Source organism: Geotrypetes seraphini, chromosome 10 (genome assembly GCF_902459505.1).
Source record: "Geotrypetes seraphini chromosome 10, aGeoSer1.1, whole genome shotgun sequence".
NCBI lineage: Eukaryota > Metazoa > Chordata > Amphibia > Gymnophiona > Dermophiidae > Geotrypetes > Geotrypetes seraphini.
Genome location: NC_047093.1, coordinates 132046695 through 132060863, shown reverse-complemented (window position 1 = coordinate 132060863; position 14169 = coordinate 132046695). Strand labels below are relative to the sequence as shown.

The window sequence follows — 14169 nt, the reverse complement described above, 5'->3', positions numbered from 1 at the left end:
GGTGGGCTAGTGAACCATATAGAGGAAGACCCAGGCCTATAAGCCACTCTAACCATTACCTTTATGGTGCAAAGTATGAGGCCACAAAAACCCTACTATACTGCTATATAGGTGCTGCCTGCAACCATAAAGGCTATAGGGTGGTAGACAGGTAGGTATAGTAGGTTTGGGAGGAGTTGAGGGGTCAGCATAAATTATAAGGGGTATATGGTGAGATGTACACCTGAAGTACATAGCAGTGCTCTCTTTAAGGTGCCCCACTGTTCTGTTGGTATATCTGTGTGGCCAGTTCATTACAATTACCAACAAAGTACGCCAGACCTATATAGCCCCTCCCATGTCCAAATGGTCTGGATTTGGATCTTTTGAAGTTGGACATTTTTGTGTTCAAAAACAGCAAACAAAGTTGGACGTACTGGTAGCCAAGACACCCAAGTAGATGATTAAAAAATAAATAAATAAATAAATAAATATGGACGTTTAGTGGTTTTGTCAGTTTTGAAAATGGCTGTTTCTCTCTCTCTCTCTCTGACTTTGGCCATCTTATGGGATACTTCCAAAGTCGGATTTAGATGTCCTATTGAAAATGTCCCTTCACATTATAAAGATAGTTCTGTTCCTTTAAATCTCCAGAAACAGATTTCCTTCTCCTTAGACAAATACTGGAAATTTTTCATGTTGGTTGATTTAGAAGTTGCAAGAAGGAAAAGGCAGCAGAAGCCGAAGAGATGGGAAAGAGAGAAACAAGTAGGTTGATGTCTTAAGGCAGGAATGTGGAGAGTACTGGGGTTGAAAGGTCACTTGGACACACAAAGTCAGAGGCGTGAAGAAAGTACAAGAGGTTTATTTACAGCATGCCGGACTCTAGTGCAGTGAACAGCCTGCTTACAAGAGTATTAGAAACAGGAAATGCACAGACTTTTATGCCCTTTTCACTAAACATATGCAAACTAATACATGCAAAAACTACAACTTCTCATTTGTTACTTCTATAACTTTTCTACAATCATTATTGGTCCTAAGCCAGCACTTATGATAGGTCCAGGGATACAACTTATAGTCCTATAAGAAGCTCATTTCTCTGCTTATCTAAATCTTACAGGGATTCAAACAGGGATTGGACGGATTCCTGAAGGATAAAGGGATCATGGGATACTGAGGGAGGAGCTGGGATGTAACACAAGTATAGAAAGCTAACCAGGTAATGAGTATAGAAACCAAACCAGGTCGTGCAGGTGCAAGACCGGAGGGTTAGGACTTCGATAGGAAGACAGGACTTAAATGAGAAACCAAGGTGGCAAGGGAGCCCCTTCTGATGATACAGACAGGTCGTGACCTGTTTGGGCCGCCGCGGGAGCGGACTGCTGGGCAGGATGGACCTGTGGTCTGACCCGGCGGAGGCACTGCTTATGTTCTTATGTTCTTAAATGTTACATGTACAGGAGGGCAGGGTACATCATGGCTCAAACTCTTATCTATTTAGCTTACAATGTGGTAAGGTAGGGACATACATTTCAAGCAGATTATACACTGTTTTCAGCTATGTAGGCCAGAGCAGTATTTCAAACAACAGTTAACCATTTCATGACCCTACAGGGTCAGTCTGTGTGAATGCTGTTGCTGGACAGAGATGGCAGAGTAGGAAAGGATGAACAGTTTTTTAAGTGAAAATGCAAGGGGCATGGGAAAGGAGGGAGAAATTTAACTTGCTGGAAGTGCATAGCACTATTTTGTCTGCAGGTTGGGAAAACTCACAGTACTTTTACATGCATTAATGCAGCAAGGAAATCCCATATCCTCAACTAAATAAATGCACTCTAAGGAGCCATAAGAGAGACAACCTTTCCCTATGTATCTCTTCCAAAGATTTTACAAGAGTAGAGAGAGAAGAATGTCGTACCTGATACAAAGAACCTCCCTCACCCCAAGAAGTCTACAAAGATTAGGGGAAAGAGATGAAGTCCAACTCCAAACTGAGTAAAAATAAGAAAAAATCTATAATATAAGAGTATTAAACGGACAAGCCCTCAGTCACACAGCAACCTCTGGAATCTCCAGGGAAAAGCCGTCGCGGGTTTACACCCAGAAAGGTGTTAACTGCGAAACATCCCCGGGCTTGCTCCGGATAAGCTAAGTTCTTTCAGGCTGTGTATTTTTGAGTTTGGTTGGATTTGGACACTAACTTTCCAGCTTGGCCCCCAGCTTAGGGGTAAGAGATGAATTCTTTCTTTATTTTGATAATGTGTGTTTTTTTCATTTGAGTTTTTCACACATTGCACATTTGCACTATTCAGGCACTAGAAATATTATCCGGAGCAAGCCCGGGGATGTTTCGCAGTTAACACCTTTCTGGGTGTAAACCCGCCACAGCTTTTCCCTGGAGATTCCAGAGGTTGCTGTGTGACTGAGGGCTTGTCCGTTTAATACTCTTATATTATAGATTTTTTCTTATTTTTACTCAGTTTGGAGTTGGACTTCATCTCTTTCCCCTAATCTTTGTAGACTTCTTGGGGTGAGGGAGGTTCTTTATTTGTTATCCTGTTTGTGTACCTCCTCGATTTAGGGTTCTATTTTTGCCTTGTACCTGATACAAGGCATTAAACAGACAGACATCAAAGCAAAGAAAACAAGACACCTTTTTATTAGACGAAATACGGTACTTTTTTGGAATTACCTGGTCAGAACCCAGGGCAGACATTTCCCTCCTGTTTCCCTCTGGATTCTGCAGCTGCTGGGAGGGATTCAGGCTGGAGATTTCCCTTTTCCTGGAAAGATGAGCAGATTGGGCTGATCCCTGAGTCTTCCCCCTCTGCAGGAAGGGAACTGGGTCTCCCGGGGGATTCCTAGTTGCAGGACACAGAAAGTTTCCGCTTCTCTTCTGCAGCTCTGCCGAAGTAGAGAAAGCAACTGAGCATGCTCAGAGCTCTTCAACCTTTCCCCCTTGCCGACGTCATCCTGGAATAGCCCGCCTCCTTAAGGTAGAGATGTAGAAACAGAAGATTGTAGGCAGCGGATCTGCTGGTTTTTCTCTGGAGAACCACCTTAAGGAGGCGGGATGTTTCCAGGATGACCTCAGCAGGAGGGGCGGGGTGAAGAGCTCCGCGCATGCTCCGTGGCTGCCTCTTCTTCTAGTAGTGTCTGCAGGGCTGCAAAGCACAGAAAAGGATCAGACTGATCCATCCCAGCCACTGCAGAACTGTGAGGGAAAGCAGGAGGGAAATGTCTGTCCTGGGTTCTGATCAGGTAAGAAATTCTTGTTTCTCCTCTTGTGCACAGGCTGCTTGAGCAGCTCTTCCAGCCTTCCCTTCTCTTTCATTGTTGCTCTCTTTTGCAGGGAACTTGATATTAGACTTTAACCTGTGCAAGGTACATTGTAGCATTCTGGTCCCAGGGATTTATGAGAATAGGAGGAATATTTTGCCTATGCCTGGCCTGATTAACAGATGGACTGTGTGATGTTCTCTCAAGCCTTTAACCCTTTCAGGACCAAGGGACATATTTGTCCCATAACTTTAAAATCCTATAAATTTTGATTGGGATAGTCTACAGTTCTAAATTTGATATGTACAGATTCCATATGATACTGCCTTTATGTAAACAAACTGGTTCCGACATTCATTCATTAGCGTTGTTGCCAGATTGACGAGAAGATTCACTTGCCACACTGTCCATAAGCCAGAAGTTTGATTTTTTAAATAAAAATAATGATATTTCACAAAAAAAATCAATTTTTTGGCATCTGCAAGCCCTTTTTACCATAAAAATGTCGTCAAAACCACAAAAATTGGCCTACGATCCTTATGGTCCTGAAAGGGTTAAAGGGCTCAGGAGTAATCTTTTTTTATATATAATTCTTTATTCATTTTTTCATCATACATCAAGTGTATAAATAATAAAACATTTGAAATTGAATGCATCATTTGAATTTCTTTCTATTATAACATTCAATACATAAAGTTTACTCCCATCCCTCCCACCCATCCCTGAACTAAATCAATCAAAAATATCATATAAATATTCTTTTCTATTGATCTAGACCAGTGGTTCTTAACCTGGGTTCGACCGAACCCCAGGGGTTCGGTGAGTCAGTCTCCCGGGTTCGGCGGAGGTCAAAACACACCTCCGACTCGTATAGCGCTTCGGTCACGTTCAGTCATCTATCAGTTATTCAGTGATTTTGATCAAGACTGATCGTGTACTCAGTTTCTTGATCTATCAATCAACAGCAGAAGTCACACTGATTTGCAGTAAATTTCATTATTATGTTATTATTCGAAATATAGGAGAACTTTTTTGTTTTCAAAATTGATATTATTTTTTCCCTCACTGTATACCTGTGTTTTGAATTTGTAAAAATCATATTTTATTTTTCCAATAAAGAAGGGTTCGGTGAACACGCATATGAAACTGGTGGGGTTCAGTACCTCCAACAAGGTTAAGAACCACTGATCTAGACATTTAATAAAATATATAACCACCACCCCTCCTTACATTTGCAATTGTACTTATAATGGAAAAATGGTATCTATTCATTGCAATAATTTGTCAATGGCCCCCATTTCTTTTTAAATTTATTATAAATCCCTTTTTGTAATAATAATAATAACAGCTTATATACCGCAAAACCGTGAAGTTCTATGCGGTTTACAAAGATTAAGCAAAGGTACAAATTGATTGACTTTAAGAGGGGAGGAAGAAAGAGGGTTAATAGGACAGGAAATCCATTTTTGAGGAGAGAGTGATCAATAGAACAAGTTAATCGCTATAGAGGGGAGAGAGAAGAGAGGATCAGTTGTCTAGATACTTTAGGAACAGGTGTGTAGCAATTGTTCTTTCCATTTTATAAATGTGACACAACGAATTCCACCAGAAATGATAATTGAGTCTACTGCAATTCTTCCAATTACTTGTGATATGTTGTATGGCGACTCCTGTCATAATGAATAAAAGTTTATTATTGTTTGATGAAATTTGGCTCTTTGTTCTCATTGACATACCAAATAGAATCGTATCATACGATAATGCCACATGATTCTCCAATAAACAATTTGGCTCAGGAGTAATCTAAAGAAATACTTTTTTTTGTACAGAAAGGATGGTGAACAGTCTTCCAGTAGAGGTGGTGAAGACAGAGACTGTGTCTGATTTCAAGAAAGCCTGGGATAGTCCCGTGGGATCTCTTAGAGAGAGGAAGAGATAATGGTTACTGCGGATGGGCAGACTGGATGGGCCATTTGGCCTTTATCTGCCATCATGTTTCTATGGGGTCCTTTTATCAAGCCATGCTAGCGCGTCGGACATTTCATCACACGCTAAAAAACTGACGCCTGCTTAATGCAGGCGTTAGTGGCTAGCGCGGCAGGGGGGTTTAACGCGCAGTATTACGCAGCTGGATAAAAGGACCCCTATGTTGCTATATAGGGTGACTGACTATACACTCATTCTCCACCTGGATTTGCTTGCTATACACACTGTAGCTTAGATCAGTTCCTTATATCTAGTTTAAGTGTACAAAGAACGTGCCCTGAGTTTAGCCACTTGCCTATTTATCTCAATGGATTCTGTACCATTTATGTCCCATTTCTGTACCACCAATTGGCCCCTCGGTTACATAATAAGCTGCATAGTAGAAAAGCACCAGCATCATATCTATGTTATCTGAATGTTCTAATGTGTGCTTATTAGCTGTTTCTTAAGTTTTATGCTGACATTGTATTATATCTCTGCTATTGAATTTTAATGCTGTTAAACCAGTATATTTTTGAAACTGCTTCATTCTTGTCCTATTATTAGATTTCAATTTGCCATTTCCAGGTTTACTTCATTTAGGGGGAATTCATCAAGGGATACTAACCATGTTGGCACATGCTAAATGCTATAGGAATATAATGAAGAAAAATGGGGAGACCCAATGATCCACAGTGAAAACAATGGACTGATTAAAAAAGAAACTGTGGATACAGATGTTCTGGAGATAATTTATTAAACACTGACATATAAAACCATGAAAATTCAATTAAAAAAGTACAATGATAAAAAATACTGTGATAAAAATCCAACCGGACCCTACACGGTCCGTGTTTTGGCGAATACGCCTTCCTCAGGGGTCCAATGGTTTGCAAACTTACATATAAAGAATTGGACTGGAAACAATCTATTGTCTTTAAACCTGTGAGCAAAGAACACCGCAGGCAAGCTGAAGTAGCAAAAAAAAAAAAAAAAATGCTTAGCTCACAGGTTTAAACCGGAAAAGCAAATTGAATCGAATCAAAAAAATTTTCCCTGAATCAGGCAGCACTACTACATACTAATGAAATGACATCGTACATAAGGTCAGTGAAAGCCTTAAATAATTACAGGGTGATGAACGACATGATCACTTGAACCGACGAACCTGAGGGTGCGCAGATAAAATGAACAAGTGAAGTGCTGCCGACATGAAAAGTGCTATCGTGGTCAAATACAAATTTTAAATCGAGTGAAAAGCCAGCCATTAGATCAGCAAATAATAAATGAAAAATCAGTGCTGACAATTCGGAGCAAGACACAAGCGCGGCGCGGAAAAACTTAGTTTTAAAGAGCTCCAAAGTGGGGTGTGAGTGGGGAACCCCCTCCACTTTACTGCACAGTGTTTGTGCCGCCGTTGGGGGGGGGGGGGTTGGGGGGTTGGGACCCTCCATTATAGAGAAAACAGAACTTTTTCTGATTTTTTTCAGGAAAAGTTCCGTTTTCTCTATAATGTGGGGGGTTGCAACCCCCCACCCCACCCCCCAAAGGTAGTGCGAACACTATGCAGTAAAGTGGGGGGGGGTTCCCCCCCACACCCCCATCGGAGCTCTTTAAAACTAAATTTTTCCGCGGTGCGCTTGAGTCTTGCGCCAAATTGTCAGCGCTTGATTGTTGGCGCGCTGGTGTCTGGCGTGCGATTGTCCCGTCACCACTTTTCCTGCCCAATTGAGTGTTTTTTTCAAATGTCCTGGCGGGTTTATTTTGTAGCCTCTTCACCCACCTCACCCCTTTTGCTCTCTCCAACCCCTGCAGTGTAAACAAAACAAAAAAGACATTTCTTCTTTCTGTTAGGTCCTAGCACATGCTTATCGTCTAACACTAGCTCTGGCAGGATACACATGTCAAATCTGACATGTAATCACAAAATAGAAAATAAAATTATTTTTCTACCTTTTGTTGTCTGGTCATTATTCAAATCATGTTGGTCCCAGGCTCTGGTTTCTGTTTGTCTTCTGTTAACTTGTTTGCCAGTGTCTCCTGCCCATTTTTCCTTTTCTGTGCTCACCATCCATCTCTGTCCTCCCTTTCCCTTCCCTCCCTGGGAGGTCTGGCATCTTTCCTTTTTTTTAATCTTCATCCCGGAAGTCCAGCATTTCTCTAATGACCACAACTCCCCCCTCTGCGTTCCTCTCCTCCATGGGATCCGATAAGGCAGTACTCTTGCGTTCTTCGGGCCACCAGAAGCATGAGTGAAGCTTTCCCTCTGCTACTGCTTTGCACCTAAGCGGGGCCAGGAAGCATTAGCAGAGGGAAAGCTTCCAGATGCAGAAGGCAGTGTGTTTACTTCACTCACAATGCCGGTGGCCCGAAGAATGAAAGAGCCGCTGCAGCGATTGATCCCACTACCCCCAGATCCACCATCTCTCCTTTTCTCAACTACCCTTTCATCTAGCATCTCTCCCTCCTTCCCCACCACTACTAGGTGTCACTCCAGTGCTGGGAATACAAACTATAAAAATACATAGAAAATCCGAAGGATGAAATCAACTGGTACACAGTGAAACTGTGGCTGAGGGTCTCCTATTTCCTTTTCCAGGCGTTGGTCACATTCAAGGATGTCTCTGCTTATTTCTGGGAAGTGGAGTGGAACATTCTGGGAGAACAGCAGAAGGAGCTTTACAAGAAAGTCATCAAGGAGGTTCATGGGATCCTCTTGTCACGAGGTAAATATCTCTTCTCTATCATCTATCTTACAGGCCTATTAGGAAATCGGTGGGATAAAAATCACAAGTACTTGGTCCCTTGGGCATCTGACATTTTGAACCTGGCTTCTGATGCCATCCCATATCCAACAGGAGCCAGTGAAAGACCTTAAAATAGAGGCTTCATAATGACCAGCCAGGTTTTCAAGATACCCACAGTGACTATACATGAGATAGGTTTACCTACAATAGACACAGAGCATGCAAATTTATCTTATGCATATTCATTGTGGACACCTTGAAAGCCAGAATGGTTGCTTTGTCCTGAGGACTGGATGGAGAACCCCTGCTATAGAACAAAAGTTTGGTACAGAAGGCCAGGAGGAAGATTATGAGGACATGACATGACAGCTGCACACTAGTGAACTGTACTGTACAATGTGAAACCTCCTTCGGATGGTAGCAGATGTCATTGAGAAGACTATGTCTGCAATGCCTCCATCTAGGAGGATTATGAAGAGAAATATCTACACCAGCAAATCTCCAAGGTTTAAGCATAATGAAGTGGCAAGTTGTAGCTGCCTCTTCTCTCCAAGCTTTGTCAGACAAATACTCAAACCTCTCCCTGCCCACACACCCCTCCATGCACACTTTCATGCACTGCTTCTTCAGGGTTTCAATATACAATTAAATGTCTTTTTACTCCTTATTAACAGGTTACTCAATTGTTAATCCTGATGTTTTAATCAAGATTAAAAAGGAAGATGAGAAATATTTCACTGAACACTTTGAGTGGGAAGGAAAAGGCAACCCGCTTGACCCCATGAAGAGTAAGTAAATGTTTAGGATTTAAAGGGCTTTACATTTTCAGATCATAGGAGATGGGTCCTTGACAGCCAACATTAGGAGACTTAACTTAGCATTAGTCTATCCTTGGTGAAGGCTTGTAAATGTGTTTCCTCATCACAGGCCTTCCGATTGTAACATCTGTGTTCTCACTGAACATTAAACAAGAGGAAGATCTTCCCTTCTTATATCCTCCCGAATCAGAGACATTTGAACAGATTCACCCTCCTGTAACAAGTAAGTGTAAAATTCCTCCTACACATCTTTACTAAGGTCAGCCTGGATCATTCAGTAATTTAATGCTGGAGAGATAAAAGGTTATCATCATTTCTTATTCCCATTGGAGGGTTTTTCCCTACTGTGGATGGATTAGACTGCCCTGGAGATGGAGGAGGCAGCTGGTAAAACCCTTCATCCTAATGTCATGGGGCTGAGAAATCTGTATTGTTAAAAGAAATGGTGGTGAGGAGGAGGGAACAGGATGCAATTGGAATGGAGTTTTTGTATTGCTGGCGGATTAATGTAAATCACTTTAGATAATGCAGTTTACACTAATGCATTTTAATATTAATGGATTGATTTGTACGAGTTTGCATTCAAAGCAGCTCATTAACTTTTTGGGTTAATTTACTATAAGTTTGCATTAAAGTTCATGAGAACTGATGCAGACTTTTAGTATGAACCCAAGAGTATAAGGAGATCAAAATACCAGTTGAGGAAGATTATAAAATGAAGTTATTAAAGGGAATGTCCCAATATTTTCCCCAATAATAAGAAATACTCAACACCCCAGTACAATAAGAGGTAGTGGACAATTAAGATTCAATGGAGCCATGAGGCAAATTTGGGCAGGAAAATTTTCAGATGAAGAACTTTAATGATGATAAAGAACAGTAATTAGGAAAAGGTGAGGGAAGTTAAGGGAATCAGGATCTGTTTCAAAAGAGGTATAAGATTAAGGAATGACTAAACATGGCTGAGAATGCAAAAGATTAGGGAAGAAAATGCTTTCTGTAAGTGTCTTATTCCCCAACGTATAATGTAAAGCAGATACTATTGAGATGGAGATTAATTGCAGAACAGATGAACACAGAGAAAGGGATCGACAAATACACAAACGTAAGCAAATGACACCCAAAAAGTGTACAGGCCTACAGAACTGGAACTAAATATTCTTTATTTGCAGATACCCGACATCCAATGTTTTGGCTGAAGGCCTGAATCAGGGGTCTTTGAAATTATCTCTTTTATGATTCACATATAGAGATGGTCCCAATATGAAATTGATTCAAAACACTTGAGCTGAATAAAACACGGCCTCTGCATTCACCAATTTTAAAGACCCCTGATGCAGTCCTTCGGCCGAAACACTGTCAGTATCGGGTCCCTGCAAATAAAGAATGTTTAGTCCCAGTTCTGTAGGCTTGTACACTTTTTTTGGTGTTATTAGAACAGAAGAACAGAAATAACACCTCCGAGGACAAGCAAGCCGTAGTATTTTCATAATTGGGTGATATCCCCTGAAAGAGCACTGAAGCAGTCCCTGCGTTCCTCCGTCCCCTCCTGACTATCAGGGGTCTGGGAACGGAGGTTCTTGTGCTGATAGAATCTTCACATTTGGCTGTTCCTGATAATAACTATGAGGCATTGGATTGACTATGACTCCCAGAGCTCCGTCTGCAGCATTCGGACTTCTCCAAGCCAGACAGACTCTCCTGCAGAGAGGTTGCAGGCTTTCATCTTCCTAATGATCCCCAGGGTTTCTAAAATAAAACAAAACTCACTATGACATCGGGGGACATCTTAGGGGTTCCTGGGAGCTGCCAGTCATTGACCTAAAAGGTAAATTGACAACGCTTGGCTGTTGAGTTTATACCGTGGGCAAGAACAGTGGCAGCCGAGGCTGATGCCAGACAGACTTGTATGATCAGTGTCCCACATGCGGTGAGAGACAGGTGAAGGTTCGACAACTCCAGTGTGTTGATCATTTTATTGTCACACACTGTGAGTGAGTTTAGCTTAGGAGGGAGGGGAAGGCATCTTGACTGGTAAATTGAATAGTGTCAGCAGTACACCAGTGGGCTGCCTATATGGTTGGCATGGTGATGACTTCATGGATGATTTGGGCCTACATGGAGTGATGAGCGAGGCTCTGGTCGTCTTGTTGGGCAAACTGCACGGACCATGAAGGTCTTTTTCTACCGTCATTTTACTGTATAACACCTGTGCAATAGTTAAATGTATTTCAGATCCAGCAGTACTCCAGCATTTATAAACTGAACAGGAGGCCATGGCGTAACTAGGGTAGGAGGCGCCCAGAGCAGAGGCACTCCCCTCCCCACCCTCCCGTGCCCTCCTTTCCACCCCCTATTCCTTTCACGCTCCCCATACCACACTCGTGCCCTCCCTTCTCCCTGTACCTCTTTAAATTTTAGCTGGCGCCAGCAGCTTCTCCATCTCGTAGATTCATAAGGGTCCTTTATAAAATTAACCATTTTACCCCTGCAGAAAAATGGTCTTAGTGACAGGATTGACCAGCCTAAGGCAAGGGGCGTCCAACCTGCGGCCCGTGAAATATTTTGTGCAGCCCCGGTCGAGGGCGATGCAGTGTTTTCCTCTTCTGCCCCAGGGTGTTTACCGTCTTGCCGGCTCCCTCCTCTGTCTTGCTGCAGCGTTTGTGCGGCCCCAGAAACATTTGTTTCGGCCAATGCGGCCCAGGGAAGCCAAAAAGGTTGGACACCCTTGCTTCTAAGGCCAGTTTTTACTGCTGTTTGGTAAAATGGCCTCATAATGATTTGGCAGATTTCCAGTTAGTGGTTTCAGGAAGATTCTGATTTCTGATCTGTAGCAACTACGTGAAGAGCAGTCTGGTTTAAAAAAAAAAAAAAGAAGCAAAAACCTCTTCATGACGGAAATTTCCATTCTGTTTATACAGTAGCAGTATCCACAACTACACTGTTTGTAGTTCTTGAGAAAAAGGGTTGCCACTTCAGTATTGAAATGATCAGGGTGCTGGTAGAATAGGTTTCTGATGACAATCAGTCCAGCAGCTCCCCTCTCTTTTTGGCTCTGCACTGGTGGCAAAGCCTAGGAAAACAGCATGATTCTGAGCACTTACAGTGTAGGCTGGGGTAGCTTTTCTAAACATATTGCAATATCTTTTTCATGTAATAGGCTCCCATAATGTCAAGCCTGACATTTTAATCCGATTTGAGCAAGAGAGATTCAAGACTGAGCCTCAGGAATCTGAGGAAAGAGGAAATCTGACCCCCACAGGCACATGTGAGGAACTGCAGGAAGCAGGTGATGTAGTTTAGATTCATAAAAATAATAAAGGGACTTTATATACCACACTCAAAGTGGTTTACATACAGGCAATTCAAGCATTTCCCCTATCTGTCCTGGTGGGCTCATAATCTATCTAATGTACCTGGGGCAGTAGAGGATTAAGTAACTTGTCCAGAGTCACAGGGAGCAGCACAGGGTTTGGCTGTAGCTCTAACCATTATGCCTGCTGGCTCCCGCCCTTTCTGAGAGTAGGCGGGAGCTGGCAGGCCTAAGAGCATGAGCAGATGCTCAAGGCCCCGCTCCGATCCAGTCAGTGAATAACTGTGTCAGCGTCTGCCAGAGAAGCAAGTAAGTGACAAACTGATCTGGGTAGGGGACATTTTGGTTGTGGTGATGGTGGCAGCAGCAGCAGTGGGTTGAGAAGCAAATGCCGGGTGGGGGGAGGGTGGAAAGTAGACGCAGGAAATGTCGGCTGTTGGGGTTGAGGATTCTCTTTCCTCCACTTCAGGTTCATCTGTAGGACCGTGACACGTGAATATATAACCCCTAAACACACACACACACACCCTCCTTGGTTTATACTTGAGTTAACAGGTTTCCCTCCTTTTGGAGGGGAAAACTGTTTTCTCTGTTTATGCTTGGATAGATTTATATTCAAGTATATACGGTACCTGAAGTTATTTTTCCACTCTTCTTACAGGCAGCCAAGGTTACCCTGCTGACCCCACAATAGTAAATGTGAAAATAGAAGAGGATCCTGTCACTGACCAGCTGGAGGGAGGAGAGGAGGATACCGACACCAGGAGCGGTAAGCCAAGAATTCTTTATAATGAAATCCTTGCTATGTGCTGTGGAGTATTTCTAAATTTTCATATAGACAGTGAATGTTACTAGTGATTTTCAGATATTTTTTTGTTTCTTAAGTTACCAGACGTGAGGTTCAGGGACCATGTTCTGAATGAATCCCAGATCTCCAGCTGGTTGTTCTGAGTTTTGTTTAGTGAATGTGATCTGAGTGAAGGGATTCAGTGCAAAGACTGGAGGAGAGGATGAGATGTTCAGAACCAGTGAATGACATCAAGAGGGTCTGTTTCTATCTTTTCATGTATCACACAAGCCAAAAGAAAATATCACAACCCCATGTGCAAAATGTAGAACCAAAAAAAGCGGGAGTGGGGAAGGGACACAAATCAAACCACTGTAAGGACAATCAATTTATTGAAGCATCGTATATCAATAGTACATATATAACCTCATATACATAGAATGAGGCAGGCATAAAAATCATTTTTTAAAAATATATACTGGAACCCAACACAGTCCATGTTTTGGCTAAAGTAGCCTTCTTCAGGCAAGAGTTGGCGTTCGTGAAATATTTAAAAAACCCAAGAAGAGGAGTGCAGAATTGACTACGGGGTGAAGCCTGGTGAAAGCGCAGGCGGAAGAGCAAATGGCTAAAAATGTAAAAAAAGGGAGACAAAAATTTTTTCTGATATATTAGTGAAAGGAGGAAGATGAAAAATGGAATTGCTAAACTAAAAGATGCTGGGAACCGATACGTGGAGAGTGATGAGGAAAAAATAAATACTTCTGCTTTGTATTCACGGAAGAAGAACTTGGAGATCTTGGAGATTGTCTGGCAAAGTTACATGGAAAAATGGATTAAATTCTGCGCCGTTCACAGAGGAGAGTGTTTATGAGCAACTTGAAAAACTGAAGGTGGACAAAGCGATGGGACCAGACGGGATCCATCCCAGGATACTGAGGGAGCTCAGAGAGGTTCTGGCGGGTTCTATTAAAGACTTCAAGTTTCAAGTTTATTAGCGTTTTTGATTAATCGCTTAATCATACTTCAAAGCGATGAACATAAATAAAATACATTAAAAATTACAATATTAAAGAGTAATATAATATTTAACTTAGACTTAAAATCAAACCAGACTATACACAAACTTCACAAACAAGATAAAAGGGAGAGAGGGATTTGAACTACAAAGTATTATAAAAAGAATAGTCAGGGAAAAAACACAAGATAGGGGATATAAAATTCATTAATCAAAATCAACATAATTAATAAATCCAAGGTTGAGAGTTATCACTCAAA

The 14169-nt window shown here is 41.9% G+C and overlaps 1 protein-coding gene and 1 pseudogene across 3 annotated transcripts in view; one reads left to right on the top strand and one right to left on the bottom strand.

Moving 5' to 3' along the window:
• Positions 1 to 2946, bottom strand: part of LOC117367632 (zinc finger protein 271-like) — a 204055-nt gene extending 201109 nt beyond the window's left edge. For all 3 annotated transcript variants that reach the window (XM_033960390.1, XM_033960388.1, XM_033960391.1), the window contains exon 1: positions 2675 to 2946. In XM_033960390.1, coding sequence (XP_033816281.1) covers positions 2675 to 2698 — 24 coding nt within the window. In that variant the 5' untranslated portion in view covers positions 2699 to 2946. The remainder of the gene's footprint in view (positions 1 to 2674) is intronic.
• Positions 1 to 14169, top strand: part of LOC117367671 — a 154901-nt pseudogene that overhangs the window by 134777 nt on the left and 5955 nt on the right.